Source organism: Nelumbo nucifera, chromosome 1 (assembly GCF_055504915.1).
Source record: "Nelumbo nucifera cultivar China Antique chromosome 1, China Antique-T2T, whole genome shotgun sequence".
In the NCBI taxonomy this organism is placed as follows: domain Eukaryota; kingdom Viridiplantae; phylum Streptophyta; class Magnoliopsida; order Proteales; family Nelumbonaceae; genus Nelumbo; species Nelumbo nucifera.
The window spans coordinates 7,450,177-7,473,254 of record NC_142649.1 but is presented as its reverse complement, the minus strand read 5'-3'; the positions used below and the strand labels follow the sequence as shown (position 1 = coordinate 7,473,254).

The following is a 23,078-nucleotide window of genomic DNA, read 5'->3' as shown; positions in this document are numbered from 1 at the left end:
ATTAAAATTCGGCTTTGACTGAAATAACCAAAAACCGAACCAAAAATTTCGATTTCAGTTATTATTTCAGTTTTTAAAATTTTGATTTATTCAATTTGGTTTTTAACCAAATAAACCGAATACTCACCCCTACAGCTCTTATATCACAAATTCTGCAACAATATCAGTTTGAAAAGAGTACATTAACCAAATAAACCGAATGCTCACCCCTACAGCTCTCTATATCACAAATTCCGCAACAATATCCTGGCTCAGGCTCAGTTTGATAAAAAGTACAAACACAAATATGTACAATACAAATATATATACAAAATACAAGGCTTTGCACTCTGCATATTTGTATTTGTACAGCTCAGTTTGGAAGGAATACAAATACAAATACATACAAAGAAACAAAATACAAGGTTTTGCACTCCAATTCTCATGTTCTAAGAATTGGTCAAGAACGATATTCTTAATGAGAAAAATTAACATTTAATGATTAAAAGAAAAAGAATTGACCCAGGACAAGATATTGAATTGAGGAGAAGGGTTTTATCCCGTCGAATCCAGCAAAAAGACAAATTATTGGCAAGCTGACATGTGTTGACTTATTATACAACAACTGGAATTTCAATTTGGAAGAAGAACAAGTATACATTCAACATGTAGAAACTAAAAACTAGTGCAGACAATTATGCTTTCTACGAGGAATCTCTCCCAATGTTCCAAACAAAACCGGCGTAAATTTTAAGATCACATCTTGTGTGTGTATTCCCCATTCATTGACACTTAAACAGAGTAAAAATGGATCTGTTTCCTCCGCAAATCAGAACTCTACCTGGAAAAAGTTTGAATCAATGCAAAGCAACAGTAGAGTTGGTTCTCACCTCTGTACAGGGTGCAATCTCAGCATTTCTTTTGGTTTTGGCAGGAGCACATTATTCATTTGCCAGCATCATTTTCCCAAACAGTGTCCCATGAATTACTTGGAGCAATTTTTGGTCCCTCGATGAGGTTCTGACCACCTTGGGGATTGTGTGGGCCAGGCGGATGAACTTTCCTGGGCTTTGTTCTGATTCCCAGCAACCTTAATACAAACCTTGCAAGCTCCCCATACAACATCCCAGATCGATCAAAGAGCTGAAAAATAAATCACAGGTTATATAACCATCAACTTATGCTAGAGCATAGCCAAAAAAAGAAGAAATATCATATAGCATCAGATAGATCAGATTTTGCTAATGGGCACAAACAGGGTTCAATCTGAAGTATAGCAATTTTATTGGGAGATTAAAAAAAAAAAAAAGGGTAGAAAGCAAAGGAAGCACCTGAAGAAGTGCAGTCATGAACATGTGGAATGCCTGTGTGTTCTGGTCTATGAGAATTGAAATCCGACCAAAAAATGTCACCACACCGTGCATCTGCCACCAAGAGAACCATTTCAGTTATAGCATAGCACATAGACAAGAAAAGAAGAAATTCCATTAATCATTAAAAAACTTAAATATCATGACATGACAACATGGTTTGTCTACGCATTGCATCCATGCATCAAATCATCTCTTCCGAGTTCTGATTAGCATCAAATGTATAATCTTAATGTATATAAAGGAAAAGCGTCCAACTAGGATATGTATAGTGTGAGAAAAAATAAATAAAAATAAGCCAATCCTACAAGCCTACAACAGAATCTAACCATCCCTATATGCCACAAGCCTAACCAACTACTGTTGTATGGAGTCTATGGTCTATGGACACAGACACAGGAATTGCTAGGGGAATCTGATTCACCAAGAATTATATATATAGCATTTCTCATGCTCTGTATGAAAATAGCATGAGAAATGCCTAGAGAAGAGGAGTCTGTTACCAATTTACCTACTAATGCCTGTAAAATAGCATTTCTCATGTATATTAGTTGTTCATTTATGTCAAATGATCAAGGAAAGAAAAAATAAAAGAAATATTGCCATGAAGCGCTCCCTCAAGAATCAATACCAGTGTAAGAACCTGGTGCATGTCAGACATGGATGCCTCATTCCTTAGGAGAGTACATGTAACACTGCTCCCAAAACCTGGAACTGCCAGGTCATTTGCTTGGAATTGATCCCTCCAATCCAACTTAACTGAACCAATGAGCAACAACAAGTTCAGGTATTCTCTATGGGTACCAAACCATTCTCTACCTATTGGAATTTTCTGGATTTCCTTCCAGTGGTAAAGGAAATGAAGATATTTAGCTGCTCTTAGTCCAGTCAGCAAGACTCTACTTTGCACATCTTGACAGATTTTTCTTCATCTAACAATCAGTTTTTTAAAAGGAGTGGGAGGCATACGCCTGGAGGTGTCCCTCCAGGCGAGGAGACCCCAAAAAACACTGAGGCGTATGCCAGAGGCATTGATACCTCTAAGGCGTACACCTCATGTGCAAGATTCATGAGGCATGCACCTCACCTCACACAATAAGACAGAAAAAAAAAAGAAAAAAAGGAAAAAAGGAAAGAGAAGGGAAAGAAAAAGAAAGAAAAAAAAGAAGAAAGAAAAGGAAAAAAGAGAAAAGAAAGAAAAGAAAAGGGAAGGGAAGGGAAAGAAAAGATAAGCGGAAAGAAAGTGGGATGGAGCCCCTTCTCAATGCAGCCCAATTTGGTTTTTGTGCCAAGGGGTCTTGCTCTGATCCAGCTCGCTCACCTCCACTTCGACAAGACCCCCTTTCATCTAATGTTGTGCATCTTCGTTCTTCTTAATATAAAAGATTTTTATTGGAAACATAGAAAAATGAGATCCTCCTCTTCTTCCTCCTCCTCCCCCTCCTTTCCTCCTTATCCCCCTCCTCTTAAGGAGGTTTACGCCTCTTACGTTCTGAACTATGCCTCACACCCCAAGTAGTGGAATGCCTCGTGTCATGCCTCCCTGTTTTAAAACATTGCTAACAATTTAAAAAGATTTATCAAGAGAAGAGAAAAGAAACATAAAAGAGAAGCAGAGTTAGAATGAAGTTTTCTGGTTTGTTTGTTTTTTACTTTTGCTTTTATTCATTGACCTAAAAAATCATTAAGTTGCTTTTATTCATTAACACAAAAATCCAAACAGAAAATGCAATTATGAAAAAGAGAAGCATCCCAAAAAAGATCTAAGCTGGGATCCCAGAAATGTTTATCAAATACAACTTCTGGGTATATAATCATTTATTAGGTTCACTGATGTAGGACAAGGATGGTGAAGGTCTTACTTTTAGGGTTGGAATATGAATTGTCATTACTGTTAATAATCTGGGGTTTAGGCTGTGTTTGGTTTGAAGGAAAAAGTAGGGAAGGGAAGGGAAACGTAGGGAAACCTATACAAGCCATGTATAGGTTTCCCTACGTTTCCCTTCCCTTCCCTACTTTTTCCTTCAAACCAAACATAGCCTTAGTGTTTATGTTTTCCACTTTTCTGTGACCCGATATTGAAGGAATCAAAACTCATCCTTTCTCAATGATTAAATTTCCATTGGATAGATTTTTCAATTAGCCATCCAATAAGACCAATATCATTCAAAACTAATGTGCCACCAGAAAGTTATGGCAGATTTACCAACAGGGTTGATATTAAAGTGTCATTGGATAGATTTAGTTTTTTTAATTAGCCATCCAACAAGACCAATATCATTCAAAACTAATGTGCCATCAGAAAGTTATGGCAGATTTACTGATAGGGTATCAATTAATGATGACATTTGGATTTAATTTCTTATAAACTGTGTATATAGGAATTATAAGGAGCTTTTATTATTTGAATGGATTTTAAATTATTTCTGATAAATTTTTCAATTTTCTCTAATTCAAGAATTTCCTAACAGGTAGAAGATAGTAGCTTTTATTTATTTATTTATTTATTTATTTATTTTGATCAATAACAAAACAGTAATATTATCATTCCCCTTCACCTTTTCACACTTACTGCTATGTTATTTACCCCATTAATCCATATACTGCAATGAATAGGCGAAATCCAAGTCATATTTATTAACTGGAAGAGAAGACCATGTTTACATTGAACTAAATTTAAACTATGGAAATATCATATATAATATATTTCTAAATGGAGCTATGAAGGTAATCCAGAAAATGTATCTTAACAAGATCATGTATAGCTATATGAAACAAAATGATCAATTGCCTTACCACACGAAGAAAGGAAACCCAAAAGCCTGGTGGTGATGAAGGTGCACCAAAAGGATTATTTGGATCTTGATCACCATAAGGACCACCCATGCCCATCCCATAACCACCCATTGGGCCGCCAAGGCCACCATTGTACATTCCACCATACATTCCTGAACCTCCATAAAGGCCACCATACCCTCCTCTGTACATGGTATTACCATACATCCCACCACCTTGCATTCCTCCATATCCACCATATGACCCATACATTCCAGATCCATAGCCTGAGTTATAGTTTAGACCTGAACCATAACCTGCAAAGATAATTAAATTGGCAAGCTCCAAAACGTAAACAAGAAAACAACTTGATTGCAACTACCAATTACCTCCATAACTGCTTCCATAGTTCTGCTCCCATGGCCTGGTGGGTACAGGCCTACCTAGAGTATTTCTGTTTACAGTGGTGTTTCTATCAGCAGTTGAAACAATTTCTCCAGGCTTTGCAGTTCCTGAAGCTTCAACTACATCACTTGTGCTTCCAGGTGATGAAGGTCTAAAAGGTGCAGGACCAGACGAGGTAGCTGCTCGTTCCCAAGGTTTTGGTGGAGGATTGCTGGCTGTAATCCAACAAGTCAAGTTCCAAATGTGAAGTGAAGTACAGGAATGAATAATGAATTAAATCATCATTCAACAGATAAAAGAATAAAAAGGCTGTAATCTTGTAAACAACTATCAGCATCATAACAAAAAATTCACAGATAGCAGCTTCACCATAAAGAATATATAGGATAATAAGATCAGGATAGAAAGTAAAGAAGAGACGTATTTCAAACCTCTTTTAGATATGACATGTTGGGCCAGACCTCAAAATAAAAGGGACGCCTAGATCAAACCAAGTTGAACAACTGGGCAGAGACTGTAAGTCATGTTGGAATACCATTTTATAAGAATGGGTTGGGCTTAGACTTCCAAATCACAAACCGACGAAGAGATGCACTGACTGATAATACAGAACAAAAGGGTTGGACTGGTGGTTTGGAAGTTTGAGACAGATGATGTAAGAGTACAGTTTTTTTTACAGTATGATGTAAAAGTACAGTGAAAGCAATATGTTTTGTGTAACATAATTTATTACTTAAACATGGAGTGGACTTGTTTTAACCCTCAAGATTGATATGAATTTGCTTGGTTAAGGGCGTGGGCTTAGGTTTCTTACAACCTGCCTGGGCCGCATGTCTGTAGATTGTCCAGGTCAAAAACTGACCGGATGAATTGGCTTACTTCCTTATATTTTGGACAACTCAAACTCCTCTAAACATTCACAAGAACACTATAAGAGGCAACAACTTGGACAAATTTACAGGGTAAAGATTTCTTCAGGGCAGGACAACCAGACAACAGTTTTTCAGCTAAAGGATATAAGCAAGGGAAGTTTTTACATAGTACTATCCTAAAATATTCCTCCATTTAATCAATCAATACCTACATATCAAACTCAAATTCACTGAACTAAGCTTTGTCTCAACACCTACTTCATGCCATTTTTGGTCTGCCCCTAGCTCTTCTACACCCTTCAACTTGTAAGTTGTAAGACGTTATTTCTTCTCAATGTGCTGTAGATGGTATTCTTTCTTTATGTGACCAAACCATCTTAGTATACTTTCCCTGAATTTGTCACCTATTGGAGCTACTCCTAGGTTCCTTCAGGTGAATTCATTTTTAATCCTATCCTTCCTAGTTTCCCACTCATCCATCTCAACATTTTCATTTCTTCTGCCCTCATCTTTTGGATGTTCCATTTCTTGACTGCACAAGACTCTGCTCCATACAATACAATGAATCTAATTTTTCCTCCAACCCTCACCTTGACAAGATCATAAGCTAGATTATTTGATTCCCTAGTATACAATTGAACAAGGTATCCAAAGCAAGAGCCATACATGAAAAACTGAACTACTGATATCAAATTTATTTCACAATTTTTACCAAATATTACTTTTTAAGATGCTAGATCCTCCCCGAGAGGTGTAAAACGGGTCGTGCCGGGCCGGCATGACACGGCCCACGAGTGGCCCACGCAAAGTGCAGGCCATGCCACACCGGCCCTCGGGCCGTCCCAAGCTGTGCCGCCCTCCCCTAGGATAACTTGGGGGGTCGGCCTGGCACGGCCCATGGCCCAAGCCCGTGTAGGCCCATGCTGTGCCGCGGGCCATTCTGGTCCGTGGGCCAAGCCTTGGGCCAGGCCAGGCCATGGACCCAACCAAAGCTATTTATTTAAAAAAATTGAAAAAAAAACTTAAAATTTTAATTTTATATGAATTTTGATGTGTATAATTGCTTATATATACAATAATTAAATAAATTAGTATAATAAAATTGAAAACAATTGTATTTTATTAATATATTATATACTATATAACATATTATATATATAAATATATAAAATATATACATATTATATATATAAATAATATATATGGGTCGTGTTGGGTCATGCCAGCACACGGGCCGCAGGCGGCACGGCCCGTTCGGTCGTGCCGTGTCGGCCCAGCCTGGGGACCTAAAACCCCAGGCCCAGCACAGCCCACACGATTGTGTCGGGCCTAGCATGGCCCATAGACTGTCGTGTCGAGCCGGTCCAAATTCATGTCGGGCCACGGGTGGCACGGGCGGCACAGCCCGATTTACACCTCTATCCACCCCCGAACAAAGTGTTCCAAAAAACACACATTGAAAGAGGATTGAGAACAACCCAAAGAAGAAATCCCACCCTCCCCCTAAAGAAGGGAGTTTTCTTTTCTTCATGCAATCAAACCCAAAAAAAACAATTAAGAAAGTATAAATCCAGAACATAAATCTCAGTCAAATTGAGAACCCAATTGCTCTCTTTAAAGAGAGGAATTATATATCATCCCCAAGCTTCTAACTGTAAAGCCAACCCATAGCCAAAACACCAATATTAATACCTAGGTAACTAAGTCAGCTCATATTGAAAGCATTCGAGTAGGGGTGTCAATGGACCAAGTTTGGGTTGGACCCAATCTAAATTAAAACCAATTTGAACAGTTTGGGCAGTCCAGACATTGAATTGGACCAGTCCAAAAAGGTCCAAAGTATTCACCGGATTGGATTCGGCCTGGTCCATCTGTAATGGACTCATACTTGATCGGATCACATTGGACCAATATCTGGTCCATTGACAGCCCTACATTCAAGACCATTAAAGGAGATCAACCTGGCAAGTGATAATTTAATAAAGCACATGTTTTGTTGGTATAATTCAAAAAAGTGCTTTGTATAATGTAAAATTTTAAAAGCATCTATATGAATTGAGGACACTAACCAGATGCTCATTTTGAGAACAATTGAACACAAAGTCACCAACTTAACAAATTTGACTACAAAAATGAGGGTAAATCAATTTCCTTAAACCTGATCATCAGAAGCTCCAATTAAAACTTAACCATACTAAATTGCACTGTCCAAAGTCCAACTGGTAGGCTTCACCCCTGTGCATTTCCCGCGCAAAACTTTTAGTGTCCCCTACGACATTACTTGGTCTAATGGTAAAAGCTCGGACTGGCAAGTGTGACAATGCAGGACTGACTCTGAGGGCAGTCACTTTGTGCAAAAAAATGCCAAAGGTTAAGACCGTACCTACCCCTCCCAAAACCGCATATAGCTGGGACTAACATTGGATAATGGTCTTTTAATGAGAAGTTAGCATCTTATTAATTGGATGTGGGAACTCATTTATCAAACCATGCAATGCAACTCTATGAGTTGATTCAATGAGACCAGCCAACCATTGCACAAAATAAAAACAAACTCAACCTCCGTTTCTATCCCTCCCAAGACCAAAATCCATCACAAAAGCTTACCATGGTAACACATTCAAAATAATTTCTAGCAAGAAGAACCCAATAACTGAATAAGAGATAAACTTAATAAAAAGAATGATTTGTCACAACGCAGATTTAAATGGATTAAGTATCAACAATTTTCAAAATCACAGAAAAGATTCGAGGAAAACAAACTAGAAAAACTTAAACTTCCTAAACTTTCACCCCAAGACTATTCAGGCGTCAAAAACATGATATTACTAAAAATTGCACCTCAAAAACCCCAGACGGATTATTTCTGGATCAGAGGAAATATTGAATTCTGACACAATCAACAAAAAGCAACATATAGCACGACAAATAAGAATACATTAAATCAATCAAAGTAATTTCTTTTATCAATCAAAGTAAATTAAATTAGCCAAGCCTTGAAATATATTATCCCATCTAAACACAAACAAACTTCACAGAGAGCTCACTTTTATCCATTTATTAACTCCCATCTGAAGATCAAAAATCACAACCTCACAACATTTTTAGAAGATTTCAATAGCACCAATCAATCAAAAATCCTCTATTCTTGTCCCCAGGTCAATCCGAACCCAAAAAACCTCAAGATTCTCGCAACTTCGCATCCAAACGCTAAAAAAATAATCCCCAGAACGCATACAGAAAAAGTATCAATACAGTCTACCAAAAGAGAAACGAAAAACACGAAACCGGATAACACCGACAGATGAATCTAATGGCGTTGCAGAAGAAATTCGAATAAAATATAATTAAGTGAAGAAACAGAAGAAGAAAGGAAAGAAGCTGCCTCACCTCCTTGCTGTGGCCTAGATTCCATGGCGATGGCAGAAAAGAGTCATGAAACCGAGGAAATTTTGTCGAAGCCGACGACGGGAGAGGACTCACTTAAAACTAACCAAAGGCGAGGCTTTTATCAGAGAGAGAGAGAGAACGATTTGTCTTGAGCCATAGATACTTACAATTGCGAAACTACCCTTCACTGGAAAATATTAAAATAGGGACCAGAGACGTCTGCGGCTCTTGTTATCGGAAAGGACTTAATTTACCTCGCTCGTTAGATTGACTTTCTACTCGATCTTCAATCTAACGGCTATGATTTTGAAAGTAGATTAATTAGGTGGGAGAGAAATATGAAATCAAGGATGAGTACATCGGTCATCAGTGTTGCCTGAATGCATTGTCCTTGTTTCTTTTCTACTTCTGATTGAAAAGTAACAAGTGGAAAACCACCTGTCAGTGTTTAGACCGGACCGGACTGTTAACCACTTTGACCTGCATTGATCCCAAAAGTGGTCGGTTCGGGAGTCCGATTGTAATTGTAGTGGTCAAATTGCAGCAGCACATGCACCTAGGAGTCCGGATCTGCTCCTCACCCCTGTCGCCTCACATACGCCTCTCACGCACATTTCTCGTACTTATTAGTTATAATTCACAGGATATGTTTCAATATACGGTGGATGTATCCGTGAGGCGCAGATCCCATCACAGTTTTAGCTGGTTTGTTCTAGCGTTAATGCAAAATCGAATCCCACAAATATAGCACCAAATGCCAAAAAATTGCAGTAGCAATTGACAGTGCAAATCTGAACTGGTTACAAACTGCTTTGCATCTATTTATTTGCAATTAAACCTATTCATAGGATGGATAGCTCGACGGATTGATCTGATCCCAATGGACCCATTTTTATCGGGTCAGCTTCGGAATTTCTCAAATAAGTCTAACTCCACCCTAAACCCAACACTTGATTCGATACCAAGTTTATGATTCCAGTTGATTGATCGGATGCTTTATAGATATCTTAATCGAACCCAAAAAACATATGCCACATGGCAAGTAATAATTAGGGGTGAATATTCAGTTTATTCGTTAATAATTGAATCAAATAAACAGAAATTGTAAAGGAAAAACTAAACCGAAACTAAAATAATGAAAAACCGAAATCAATTAAAAGCTCAATCAAATAAACAGAAACATAAAGTAAAAATTGAACCGAAACTGTAATAATGAAAAATCGAAATAACTGAATTTCTAATTTTGAAAACCAAAACCAAAATTTTCAAAAATTAAACTAACTGCACCGAAATTGTTAGGCATGTTATAAGTGAAAAAAAAAAAAAATCAGGCCCACTCAATTCGTAACCCACCCGAAATCATCAGGATGAGGATTCAATAATTCCATTTGGATTGAGATTGACATCAACCCTACCTAACCCGGTCCAATCTGCATCTTTGTTACAGTCTTACAGATTACCTCTATACATGGTGCGCCCACGAATTAAATCTTTTTTCCAAGGGGAGCAGAGGGAGGAGTTTGGATTAATAACTGGCCGTGCACATGGTCATCAATTCCAATTGAGCAAAATTTGTACGGTTTTCTGTCTTTAGTTTTGTGTTTGTCTATCAACTATGATGTGGCCGATTTTATTTTGTGGGTGCTTGACATTCATGCCGCTTTATGAGAAATAGTAGCACTACATCTGGTTGCAGTAAAGATTTCATTTGCATGGGCGTAAATGCCAAAGGCCCGAGTGTAAATTCTGATTTACTTTTTGGCTATAGATTTCAGATTGTCGTATTTGTTTGTGAAAAACAAAATAAGAAGTAAAATGAAGTTACCTCCATTTTAAATGAAAGTGAATGGAGGTAGGGGTTATCTTTGTAGGAGCAAAGTAGATGCAAGATGATGTGGTTTCCACTTTATACGAGGAAGAATTGAGGTAGGAGGAAGGTGATGCAAAATTTGCATTGTTAATGACTACAAAAGAGACAAAAGTATAAATTTTGTATCAGGTAGAAATACAAAATCATAATTACAAATAAATGAAAGCAAACTAAATTGAGTACAAATTTTGCACATGGTCAAGATTTGCAGTGAATTGATAAGAATGGAAATACTGGATTGAACTGAACTTGCACTCTGGTTCAATTTTGTAGGCATTTGGTAAAAATATACTTTTGTACTAAAAATGACTATAAATTTGTTTGATTTTGATATGTTTTAAATGAGAGCAGATTTTGTTTCCAACAAATGGAAGCAAATTTTTGCACTCAAAGTTGTCATTGTAAAAATGGTAGGTTCTGGAATCCGCATTTGTACCCATCAAAACCAATTATATTTGCTAAGAATACAAAGTTTAATTTATCAATACACAACCAAACTACATTTTTGAATTTTCATGAACCATTTTGCATTTGCACTCTTACCAAGCACAACCAAAGTAAAATAAGGTGGTCTTAATTTTATAGGAAATAGAATTGACAATTGAGGATTGTCTATTTAGAAGTGATACAAGCCACTTTATATGAGAGAATTGAGGTAGGAGGAAAGTGGTGAAAATTTTGCATTAAATTTGGGATGCAAAATTTGCACTGCCAGTTAATGTAAATGAGGCAAAAAAAAAAAAAAAAAAACAATTTTATATAAGATAAGAGTGCAACTTAGTTATAAATAGACCCTACTCATGGGTCGGGCCAGGCTTTGCCTCTTTCTTAAGAGAATATGTAAGCCCAAGCTCAAGCCTGACCTAATCATCAAGCCTAGATCTTGAATCTGAGCCTGGCCCTTATACAAAGCCTAAAGCTTGGTCTTGACATAAAATGTCCTATCTATAGTGTAAGAGTTCATATCGTCTGCAACATGACTTCAGAAAAAAAACTCTGCAACCACCAACAAATTAAAGCCACATTACTAGGGGGTAACGGAGTGGTGCTTTCCTCACACTTGATGTTAGTTTTTTGCCCTAAGTTAATTTTATTATTTTTAAAATTTTGAAACCCCCGCCTAGTCAATCAAATCCTCTCTCTCCTCTTTCTTTACCAAAAAGATTTAAGCCTCCCTCTCCTTGCCTCCTATGATCAAAGTCTCCACTAGCAATCTCTCTCTCTCTCTCTCATTCTCTCCACCGGACTGATTCCACAACCCATTTTATAAGATGTATGATCAGATGTAGATTGTTGAGTACTCATATCATATCAGTGAACACATTAAAACATCAAATAAGAATTCATGTTTTTTATGTTTTACTTATTTTAAGCCCAAAAAATGACAAAACAACCATCACTTAAGCAAAATACAGTAGTGGTATATGGCAATAGAACTCCTAAAAAACAAATTAAATTAATGCATTTAATTTTTTTTCATTTTGTAGTCTACTCCGTTGCCTGCTGCAAATCCAAGTTCAATATGCTCATCGGCAACAAAAGCTCCTATATTTTCTTTTCTAATACATCAGTATTATATTCTGGTAATCAAACTGAGATCACCATTGGTGAGCTGATCTGCTATACTCTAGGAAGCACTACCTTGACCAAAATAAGCTGCCTGAGGTGATACACTTGTTTGAGAAAAATGAAAAGATGGTCGAAAAGGATCAGGTGGCTCCCAATCTGAGTTTCAATATGGTTGCAACTAGTAAACAATAAATAGTAAATTATATTGGTTTAGGGTTTTCTTAAACCTATTCTTAAATGTTAAGCAATACCGATGGAGAGTTTCTGCAAAAAATGGGTTGTGGAATTAGCCCGATGGAGAGAGAGAGATGGTTGGTGGAGAGTTTGAATGGGAGAGGCAGGGAGAACAAGATACAGAAAGAAGAGAGCGGGGCTTAATGTTATTTTTTTTGGCAAAGAAAGGGAAGAGAGAAGATTTGACTGACTAGGCAAGTGTTTCAAAATTAAAAATTGTTCAAAATTCATCAGCATTTCTCTTGAACTCATCATAACTTTTCAAAACGTCTAAAATTCACAACGTCACAAACTTGACGTACGGACTAACTAACGGTTGTTAATAAATTATCATTTTACCCTTTATATAACAATATAGAATATATATATATGTTGATTCCCGGAACCCATTTCTTCTTCTTCCTCAAATCCGAAAAGCAAGAATCTGCAATATCTGGTGAGTGCAAGACAGCCATTGAGTACTGGTACAGTTGGCTCAACATCCCCTTTCGTTATTGTAAATGTGCTCCTCTATAAACTCAATCTCGGTTCTAGAAATTTTTGCCTCTTGAATCCCCAATTTTTCGATAAAGAATGTCTGAAGTTCTGCGGCATCAAGTATTCGTCCCTGCTCGAATTCATCAAGGAAAGAGTAGAGGTGGAGTCTGAGATTTTCATCATGTTGATCAACAAATAACTTGGCTCTTCGTGCTTGCTTCCGCATAAGCTGTAAATGCTCTCTAACGTCGGGAGTTAGACTAAGCTCTTTCAACGGCAAAACGTCAAGAAGGGTGGAGATTTCTTGGTTGAGGTCATGGAAGTGGCCAGAAATCGAGGAATTTTGTAGGAGAAGCCACAATCGGATCGATTGGGAGCAATAATCTAGAAGAGTCTTTGACCGATAAATGAGAAGATAAAGTTCCTTCAGACAAAGAACAACAGTAGACGAAAGAGTCGAGCCAGAATCCCTGAGAAAATCAAAGAGGACGACAAAGACCTCTATCTTCCAAATCAGCAACCTAGAATTCTTCCGTTGGAAGGGGAACGCTCGATTCGAAAAGGACGAGATCAACTCATTAGCAACAATGAAGAGCATCTGAACCAGCGCGACATCGCTGAGCTGGACTGCAGCCAAGAAAGCCTCCGAGTATGGTGTTCTTCTTCTTCGCAAAGAGGAGAAAATAGCAATTGTTGCCATAGAAGTTAAGTATTCAAAACCCTCGCTTCCTCTTTCTCTCCTCCTTCAGACGAAATGAGAAATCAACCTCAACTAAACCTTTTCCCAACCTTCTCTCCTCCTTGATGTGTACGATCTCTTCTAAAATCTGAATCCTCATGCAGTAAGGCTTTGTTTTATCTGATTTTATAACTTGGGATTGCCATGTTCTTTTATCTGGTTCACTCTTCGTTTTTGCCCATTTTCTTTCATTCTGCTCTAGCATGGCGTCAGATGGAGATTGAATGGGACGATTGATAATTGAACAACGAATCCTCTAAACAAATTAATTGATAATTGCTAGCAATGGGAGCGATTGAGTAGATTGAATGCACAGATGATAGATTAGAACCCACGCGGATGGTACAAACGAATCTTTCTCTAATTCCTTTGTCTGTCTTAGGAGGAGGGTCCATCCTTTGCATAGTTTATGTAACGATGGTTGATAAAAAAACGTACAAAACTCAGCCCGTTCGTTTGCTCTTAAGACTATATCATTCATTGAATTGCTCTTTGCTTCTCTCTCTCACAAGACTGAGAACCAAAGTTAATGGCCATTATTTTTGTTTTCTTAATGCTGCAACTGGACTACAAATGACTTCATCATTTTCGCTTACCCACCACCCACGTTGCCATATTTTCTCATTTCCACTTCTCCATTTTATTAATGGCAACCATTACGCCTATACATGTCATCTGCCCTACTACTTTCCCCTCATCTATCCCTACTTCGCACCTGAAACTGTTCCATTCTTCTCTTATTCACTCTGTGAGGACACCCTTTGGCGGTCCAGAGCAGCCCAAGTCGCTTCCCTTAATGGGTCGGCTGGTTACCCCGACAAGACTGATCTACTAACCCCAACACCTTCATCCTCGACGTATCATTCTAGTCCGGCATGGGTAGAGCCAAGGCAACGTTGATGAGAGTGCTTATGGTCGGATTCCTGACCCCAAGATCGTATTTACCCAGAAGGGCATGTAGGAAGTTCTGAGCGACAGAGGAAGAGTGAAGATCGGCAAAGAGAGACCCTAAATGAGCATTTTTTTTCTCTAATTCGCCAGTCGGGTAATTTGGTTATGCGAGTTGTATTTATGCTGACATGAACAACTTCTGTTAGTGAATATTAAGGGTGCTTTAATAGAAGGTGAGTTTTGGAAAATAAAAGCTCATTGATATGGTGAATTTTAGACATTTTAAAAAGTTATAGTGGGTTTAAGATAAATACTGAAAAGTCATGGTGAGTTTGGACAATTACCCTAATAAAAAATAACTTCGGGCAAAAAACGGACATTAAGGTGAGGAAACCATCATTCTGTTACCCCCTAGTGATGCGGCTTTAATTCATTGGTGGTTGCAGTGTTTTTTATGCAATCAAGTTGTAGACGATGTGAACTCATATGTTTGATAAAGATATATTACACATATTTATTAATATTATTTTTATTATATAGTATAGGGTTTGACTATGATATGGAAAAGATATAATATCTGAAAAACTTCTACCAATCAACTAGAATCATATACTTGATAGTGAATCAAGTGTTATTTATCAAAATTCATGGGTGGGTTTTGATTGGTCAAAACTGTTTCCATACCATATCTTTTCCATATCATAGATTTTCCTATGCTTTTTATATGGCATAATTTTGGTAGTTAGCTTAAATTCCATCCCAAATGTTGTGTTTGGTTGCAGTGCAATTTTATTTACACTAGTACAAATGCATGGAGTTTAAAGAAAAGAATGCAAATTCTGGTTTAATTTTGTTTTGGCTTTTAGTTTATTCTGCTTCAGGTCTTATTGTATTCCATTTGCATTGTAATCAAACAAAATAAGGTAAATTTTGAAACAAAAATAAATCAGATTTTGCACCCAAATCATTTGTAGCACCATAGTTTTGCATCAATTCAAATGAATTTGCACTACAACCAAACGCAACCAAAAAATGAGAAAAAAAAAGTATGGTTGCATTGAAGTACATGTTATGTTTGAAAAATACGAACTTAACTTTGGGTTAACTAACAAGGTATAACTGAGACATTGGGCAATCCATCCCGGTTCAAGGTAAATTATGGATTGTCACCCTTTACTTTAAGAGATGTGATACTTTAACCTAGGGGTGGATTCAAGCTGAGCCGAATAGTGCGAGGCTCGAGCTCGACTCTAGACTGTTCTACAAGGCTCGAACTTGAGCTTGGTTCGAGCCAAAACCTTGAGCTCAAGATCAACTCGAGTCAAAAATTCATAAGTTCAAGTTCGGCTCGGCTTGAGCTCAATTTTGAGAAAAAATGTTTTATAAAAATAAAAAATTATATATATAAATATTTTTATTTGATATTTAAAAAATTAAGAATTATAATAATTAATAATTATAATATTTTTATTATATATATATATATATTCGAGCTGGCTTGCAAGCCTCACGAGCTGAGCTCTAGTAGGCTTGAGCTCGACTCGTTTCATAATCGAGCCAGTGAATTGGGCTCAAGCTCGACTCGAAGCTTGGTTGAAACTAAGCCAAGATTTTCACGAGCCGAGTTCGAGCAGCTTGTGAAAAGCTTGGCTCGTTGCCACCCCTACTTTAACCCCAAAACTAGGAATGGCAATGGGGCGGGTTCGAGGCAGGGATCATATTCCCTATCCTCGACCCCAATTTTGAAATTAATCTCCATCGTCAATCCCCGCTAAGGATAAAAGTTGTTCTCCATCCTCGATCCCCGATGGGGATGGGTTCCCCACAGGGACCCAAATCCCCAAAATGATTTTAGTTAATAATATTTCTTGAAAAATAAATTTACTTAAAATAAATTAAAATTAAAATATAAATAATATTTTAAATATATTTTGATATATATAAATAATACAAATAATACCATATATAATAGTATATATTTAATATAAATAATATTTAGCATACATATAATCGGGGTCAGGGCGGGGTAGGGACCTCAATCCCCACCCCCAACCCCAACCCCATCGGGTCGGGGAAGTCGGGTCCCCATCGGGGATAGGGAAAATTGCCATCCCAACCCAAAACTTTCATTTGTGACAAAGACCTACTCTGAACTTTCAAATTCCAGCATTTTGAATTTACCTTAATGGGCTTGATGGTAAAGATAAAATTATGATAATATTCATTCAAAATTCTGTACTTTTTTACTTTCTTCTTTTTCTATCTAGAATTTTCTACATTTTTGTTGTATTTTCTCAATTTACTTTTTAGTAATTGTTAGTATTTTCTATATTTTCCTCTTTTTCTTTGTCTTTTTTCTGCAATTCTTTTTGTATTTTATTTTATTTTGGTTTTTCTTCATTTTTGTTGTATTTCTTTTATTTTTTTTACAATTTCTTGCCTTTCATTTATATTTTGTTGTATTTTATTAATTTTCCACAAAATGGTTTCTAAGGGCAATTTAGGGTTTAGAAATGTTAAAAACATACACATGACAATCATATGAGAATCTTTTCTATGCTAATAATGGGGCCAAAGTGTTGAAATCTAAAAGATCTGAGTGAGTCTTTGTCACAAATGAAAATTTCAGGGGTTAAGTATCACTATGCCCAAAGTATAAGGCGGCAGTTTGTAATTTATCTTACTGAAAATTACATAAATATGTAAATATGTATTTATGCATGTGTATGATTGTAAGTATGGGTCCCGCTTTATCTCTAAAACACTGTTGTTTCCTGATTCACTATTAGAAAGTTAACTCATCTATAGTCTATAAGGCTCAGATTGGAAGGAGTACAAATCTAGCCCAAAGTCAATTAGAAAATCTAGCTCTAAGGCTATATTTGCTTTGATAAAAAAAAAGAGAAAAACAGAAAAAGTTGAGGGAAAATTATTATGATTTTAGAGAATTTTTTCTTATTTCCCCTTAGGCTGTGTTTGCTTGCAATGCAAATAAATTTGCACTGATGCAAAACTATGGTAGTGCAAATGATTGGAATGTGACTTATTTTTGTTTCAAATTTTAGTTTATTTTGTTTGATTACAGTACAAATGTAAGAAATTAAGACATGAAGCAGAATAAAATAAAACCCAAAACAAAACTAAATGAAAATTTACATTTTTTTTCATTTACACTCCCATGTATTGATACTAGTACAAATAAAATTGCACTGCAACCAAACACAACCTTAGGCTCAGTTCTGAAGGAGTACAAATACAAATATATACAGTGCAAATACATACAAAATAATACAAAATACATGATTTTGCACTTTACATATTTGTATTTGTACTCCTTCCAAACTGAGCCTTAGCTTTTTTATTTCTCTTTTATTTTCTATCAAACCTTAAAGATTTTTTCTTCTAGTATTGTGAAGAAAAGAGGTTTTAGAAACTTGTCCCAAAATATGGTGGGTCCTAAATAAAAGACGTAATTAAAGGCTGCTCATTGTTGAGAAAATTAAGGTTGTATTTGGTTTAATATAAATAAGGAAAATCTATTGTGCCAGCTGGAAAGACATGATAACAAAAGGACTTTGGCCAATCCCCCATAGTCTGATAAATACTACCTGATTGATTACTACTTTTGTGATTTTTTGGTATCATAGTCGAACCTAGAAAATAAGAGAGAGACAGAAAGTTGAGGGAAAGTTATTGATTTTTGTAAAATTCCTTAATTAACAACTTGCCCTCAATTTTTTGTTTCTCTCTTATTTTCTATCCAAACATAGCATAAGGATCCAAAGATAGTAAACGAAAATTACATCAAACACCATAGTATATGGGTGGATATGAGCCCGACCAAGCTGAACATTAGGCTATTTGAGCTTGGCTCAGAAAAAAAAATACAAAAACAGAAAAAAAAAAAAAAACATAAGATTCAAGTTTGGGATTGATCTCAATTCAAGCTAAAAATACCAGCTCAAATTCAGCATGACTCGAATGCTCATATGTTCAAACTTGACTTAGCTCGAGCTTGATGCACTTTTATGCCTTATTATCAATTTAAATATGCATTGGTCTGTCATTTGTCAATGCATAAATGTAATGTTGCCAAACACATGCAAAAGTGAAGAAGAGTACAAATTTACCCTGAACCAGGGATTTACACCCCATTTGCATCGTTTCCAAACACAGCCTTAGGTTTGTGTGATGGAACAAGGAAAAGCCATGGTACGAGTGATGAAGCTGAACTGTGGGCAATTTATGGAGATCTTTTTGCCAAGCATTTCTCCCCGGACCACATTCTGATTTGCTAGGACTCGCAGTGAACTCTCGGAGCTTTGCAGGAGGGGAATTCAATCCATTAGTCTTGCCAACGGCTTTTTGCAAAAGACTAAACTTGTTTTGAACTCTTTTTGCTCAGTCTCCTTCAAAATTGTAAATAGAAAATTTAATGGATCGGTCCACTCCATGGCCCAAAAATCTAAGACTTTTAATCAAGACTGGAGAACCTTGATTGGGTACCCAGCAGGGATTCCTGATGTTTAATTAAGGGTGAATTTTTTGTTTTAGAGTTAAATAACAAAATATGATATAGACTTGTTGATACTTTAGACAATTGTTTTTAACTTGAAAAATGAAACCAATCACTTTTTGAGTATGAAAATGCAAAGAAACATGTCTAAGTTATGACAAATAAATAAATTAAAACCAATCACAAAATACTTCATAAGATTAAGAAAAAGAAAGACAAGGATAAATTAAATAATGACAAAAGTAGAAAGTAGAAATACTTATTGTTATTAAGTAAACAACACAACAAATTTCAAAGTCTGAAATGCAATACAGATAAATAAACATATTATAAATAAATAATTTTTGGTTATTATTGATTGAAAAATTCTAGAATGAATGGTAAGGCAAGCCAAATGGAGAAGATCCGTCAATATGGCAATAGTGGGTATGACTCGAGAAGAAACATATGTAATGGATCACTAGAGAAGGTGGCATTTCTCATGGATTAATAATTAATAATTATTGTCATCACATCATCATTTAAGCTTTATCCCCCAAGGAGTTAACTACATGAGTCCTGTTATGTTAATATTCCATTTTTTTTAAAACTACAAAAAGACAAATCAGGACCCATGATCACGATAATTTAATAAAAAAACTTTAGTACCAACTTTCAACCCGATGCAACCCTCCTCCTTTATCGAGACTTAGATTATGGAACTAAGGTCTAGATCAAAAATGAAAAAATAAATAAATAAATAAATGCATTTTTCAGTAAATTAGATGAGGGAGATGATCTCCACTCTGTCCTACCATATAGGAAAATTAATTGCTACTAAGATCAATTCCAAGTAGTAGACATAAATATGATAAAAAACATGGAATCGCAATTAGACTACCACTAGCTATAAGGCAACTTTCAAATGTTTTCTCATGTAGTTTTGTCTCTCTCTCTCTCTCTCATAGATAACTAATTCTTTAAAATACCATTGGCCTGGTTGATAAGGCAGGAAGACAGCATGATCAGGATCATGAAGATCATCATCAGGTCTGTACTATAATGACTCCCCAACCAAGAGCACACTCGATAAGCTTATCCATCTCCTCTGGTACATCATAATCGATGCCTTTGTTTTTGTTGATGTCAGCCTTATTCAAGGCTCTCCAGGCTTTCCACCCAGCAAACTTGAAGTTGAGTTTCAGGAGGGCTTCTTCAAGCTCCTTCTTGCTTATGCGACCATCGCCATTGGTATCAATGGAAAGCAGCCAGTCCTTGAATTCCTCCACCGTCATCTTGGGTTTGGCCGGCGAGTCCGCCGGAAACACATGAAGCATGATCATGTTGTTTGTATGGTGAAGGATTGAAGGAGGTGATGATATTGATTGAGTTGGTCTCTGAAGTCTGAACTGAACAAAACAAAATGAAATGAATTAGTAGCCCACCAAAGAATAAGAGAAATTAAGCTAGCGTTATATAGACTACTCCACTTTATGTCAAACTGATATTCCAACTTATCTAGACTGGGCCACTGGGGAGTCCCAACTCTCCTGCTTGGAATCCCTATGGGCTCTCCTTGAATTATTTGAAGCACTTTGGTGGCTACAGGTTCCCTTTAATTATTCGGAGAACATGAATAAACTAGATAATGACCGGACCATTGTTCTGAGATATTCTGTTTAGCACTTATTAATTGTCTATATGGTAAATTTAAGTTAGTTTTTTTTTTTTTTAAATTTGTTGTAAGAGATTATTAAATTTAAGTTTTATTTGTAAATATTTGTATTTTAATAAAATCCTTTTTTGGTAGATGCATTTTGTTAAAATTCATTTTGAAAGATGGGTCATTATTGGCCTGTATGACATGGGTTCCACGAAGTGAGTTTCTTTTTCGAGCAAAAGTAACCACTTTTATCTTTTTTTTTTTAATTAATTTCGATAGTTGAAATAAGCACTCTCTAGAGTTTTCTTTTTTTCATAAGATGGGTATAGGCATGTATTGAAGTAGAAATTTTATGTTTAATTTGAAAGTGAAAAGAATGGCTCTCTAAATACTCTTTTATCGGAATGATATGTGGCAATTTGTTGTTTGGAGTCAAAATCCTCTATTTTGAGGATTTTCCTTTAATATATGCTGATGGGATAATTTGGCCCTCCAATGACTTCATGCCATATGGAACTTTTGAGCCATTACATAAGCAGTGCCATGTCATCAGGCCAGTCGGAATCACCTCAGCCTCACCTCAGACACACTTTGGACACCTCGAGAGACTGGTTTAAACGCCCTGCGTCACCTCAGCTAGGGCTAAGGAGGACATGGAGAGTAGGTACCTTGGGGGTTGTCCTACATGGCGTACACACCTCAGTGGAGCAAACCAAAGACCTCGGCAAGAAGACCGACCTCCCTACGGATTGCCCAATAACCTAACCGAGATTAGAGGTGGCAACCAACATGGCATGATGACTGACCTCCATTATATATGACTTATCATCTCTAATTCCTTCAGGACTACGTCACCTGAGCGATAGAGTTGAGTTTTGTGTCATCCGCTTTGGAGATAATCAGATAAGCCTTATCACTATCTATTAGAACCACCTCCGATTATGGTTGGCTAATAAGTCACATTCCCCCAAAGATTTTGGATGTGCTACATGAACTAGGTGCCCATATAAAGGCACTTCCTTCATTTATAGAAGGTATGCACGATTGTGCACTAAATTTGCTCATTACATTCTAAGCTCTTTGCTTTCTTTTTACTCCCATCGCTAACTTAAGCATCGGAGTGTCCATTCTGAGTAAAGCATCCCACGTACTCTAACACTACCTTCTTACAGCTCGGCCTACCGATCTCATCAACCCAACGTTCAAACTGTCCTCCAACAGAGAGCTGTCAAATAGCGCACCATCATATGCATTGTAGTGGCCACTTACTACTATATAATTAAGGAGAAATTATGCTTATTACAGCTCGGCCTACCGATCTCATCAACCCAACGTTCAAACTGTCCTCCAGCAGAGAGCGGTCAAATAGCGCACCATCATATGCATTGTAGTGGCCACTTACTACTATATAATTAAGGAGAAATTATGCTTATTATTTTGGTTAAGATTAATCCTATTTGAATTTCCTATTTAATTTTTTAACTTGTAATTAATAACCTATTTCATTTGAATTAGGGAATTGAATTAGAAAAGTTAGTTTGGATCCCACATCATTTAGAGTGGGTAATCTTTTATAAGTAGCGGCGTGTTTGAAGTGAATAGTTTTTCTTTTCATAATGCATTAAACTACTTTCACTTTGGAAAGAACCACTTTTTGGATATTCTTTCTTTAGAAGATAGGGAAGTCATTTGTCTAAAGTAAAAGCCCTATGGCTTAAGCTTTATGTTAAATACATTTTTGGGTCATTTACTAAAACCTATCTTATAGTTTACGTTTTACTAAAACACCCTCATAATTTTATGGATTTACTAAAACCTATCTTGTAGTTTATGTTTTACTAAAACAACCCTATAGTGGAAAATGAAAGTTTTGACCCTAATGTCCATTTGAATAAATTTAGTCAAAAGAAAATAAGAATGAAAGTACCATTTTGCCCATAGTAAGACATGAGCAACTGTTCTATTTGGCTCTATTTGGTCAATTTTGTTTTTTTTTTTGTACAAAAAAAATTGTTAAGGGTAATTTTGAAATAAACATTCATGAGCCCATGCCCTTGAACATTTCCCATTCAGTTTAGGTGATCATGTTACTATTTTCAGATGGAAAAACAAGCACTTCTTAGTGAAATGTCAATAATCAATTATGTAAATAGATTGCAAACTACAGGGGGTGTTTTAGTAAAATGTAAACTACAAAGTAGGTTTTAGTAAATCCATGAAACTATAGGTGGTGTTCTAGTAAATAAAGGAAGGTATTTAGGCTACAACCCCCCACCATTCAGACACAATGGCATTTTCTGAGAAGTTATTGTTAAAGCTCACAGCCCACTACCACCATTCAGACAAATA

At 36.4% G+C, this 23,078-nt stretch overlaps 1 protein-coding gene across 1 annotated transcript; it reads right to left on the bottom strand.

Annotated features, from left to right (window-relative positions):
• Positions 1-496: 496 nt before the first annotated feature.
• On the bottom strand, positions 497-9,012 carry LOC104586999 (peroxisomal membrane protein 13-like). The gene is made up of 5 exons (XM_010244412.3): positions 8,792-9,012; positions 4,514-4,744; positions 4,146-4,441; positions 1,311-1,403; positions 497-1,122 (listed from the first exon to the last, which is right to left on the bottom strand). The coding sequence occupies exons 1-5, from the start codon at positions 8,814-8,816 to the stop codon at positions 925-927; spliced, it is 843 nt and encodes a 280-aa protein (XP_010242714.1). The 5' UTR covers positions 8,817-9,012; the 3' UTR covers positions 497-924.
• Between the last annotated feature and the right edge of the window lie 14,066 nt (positions 9,013-23,078).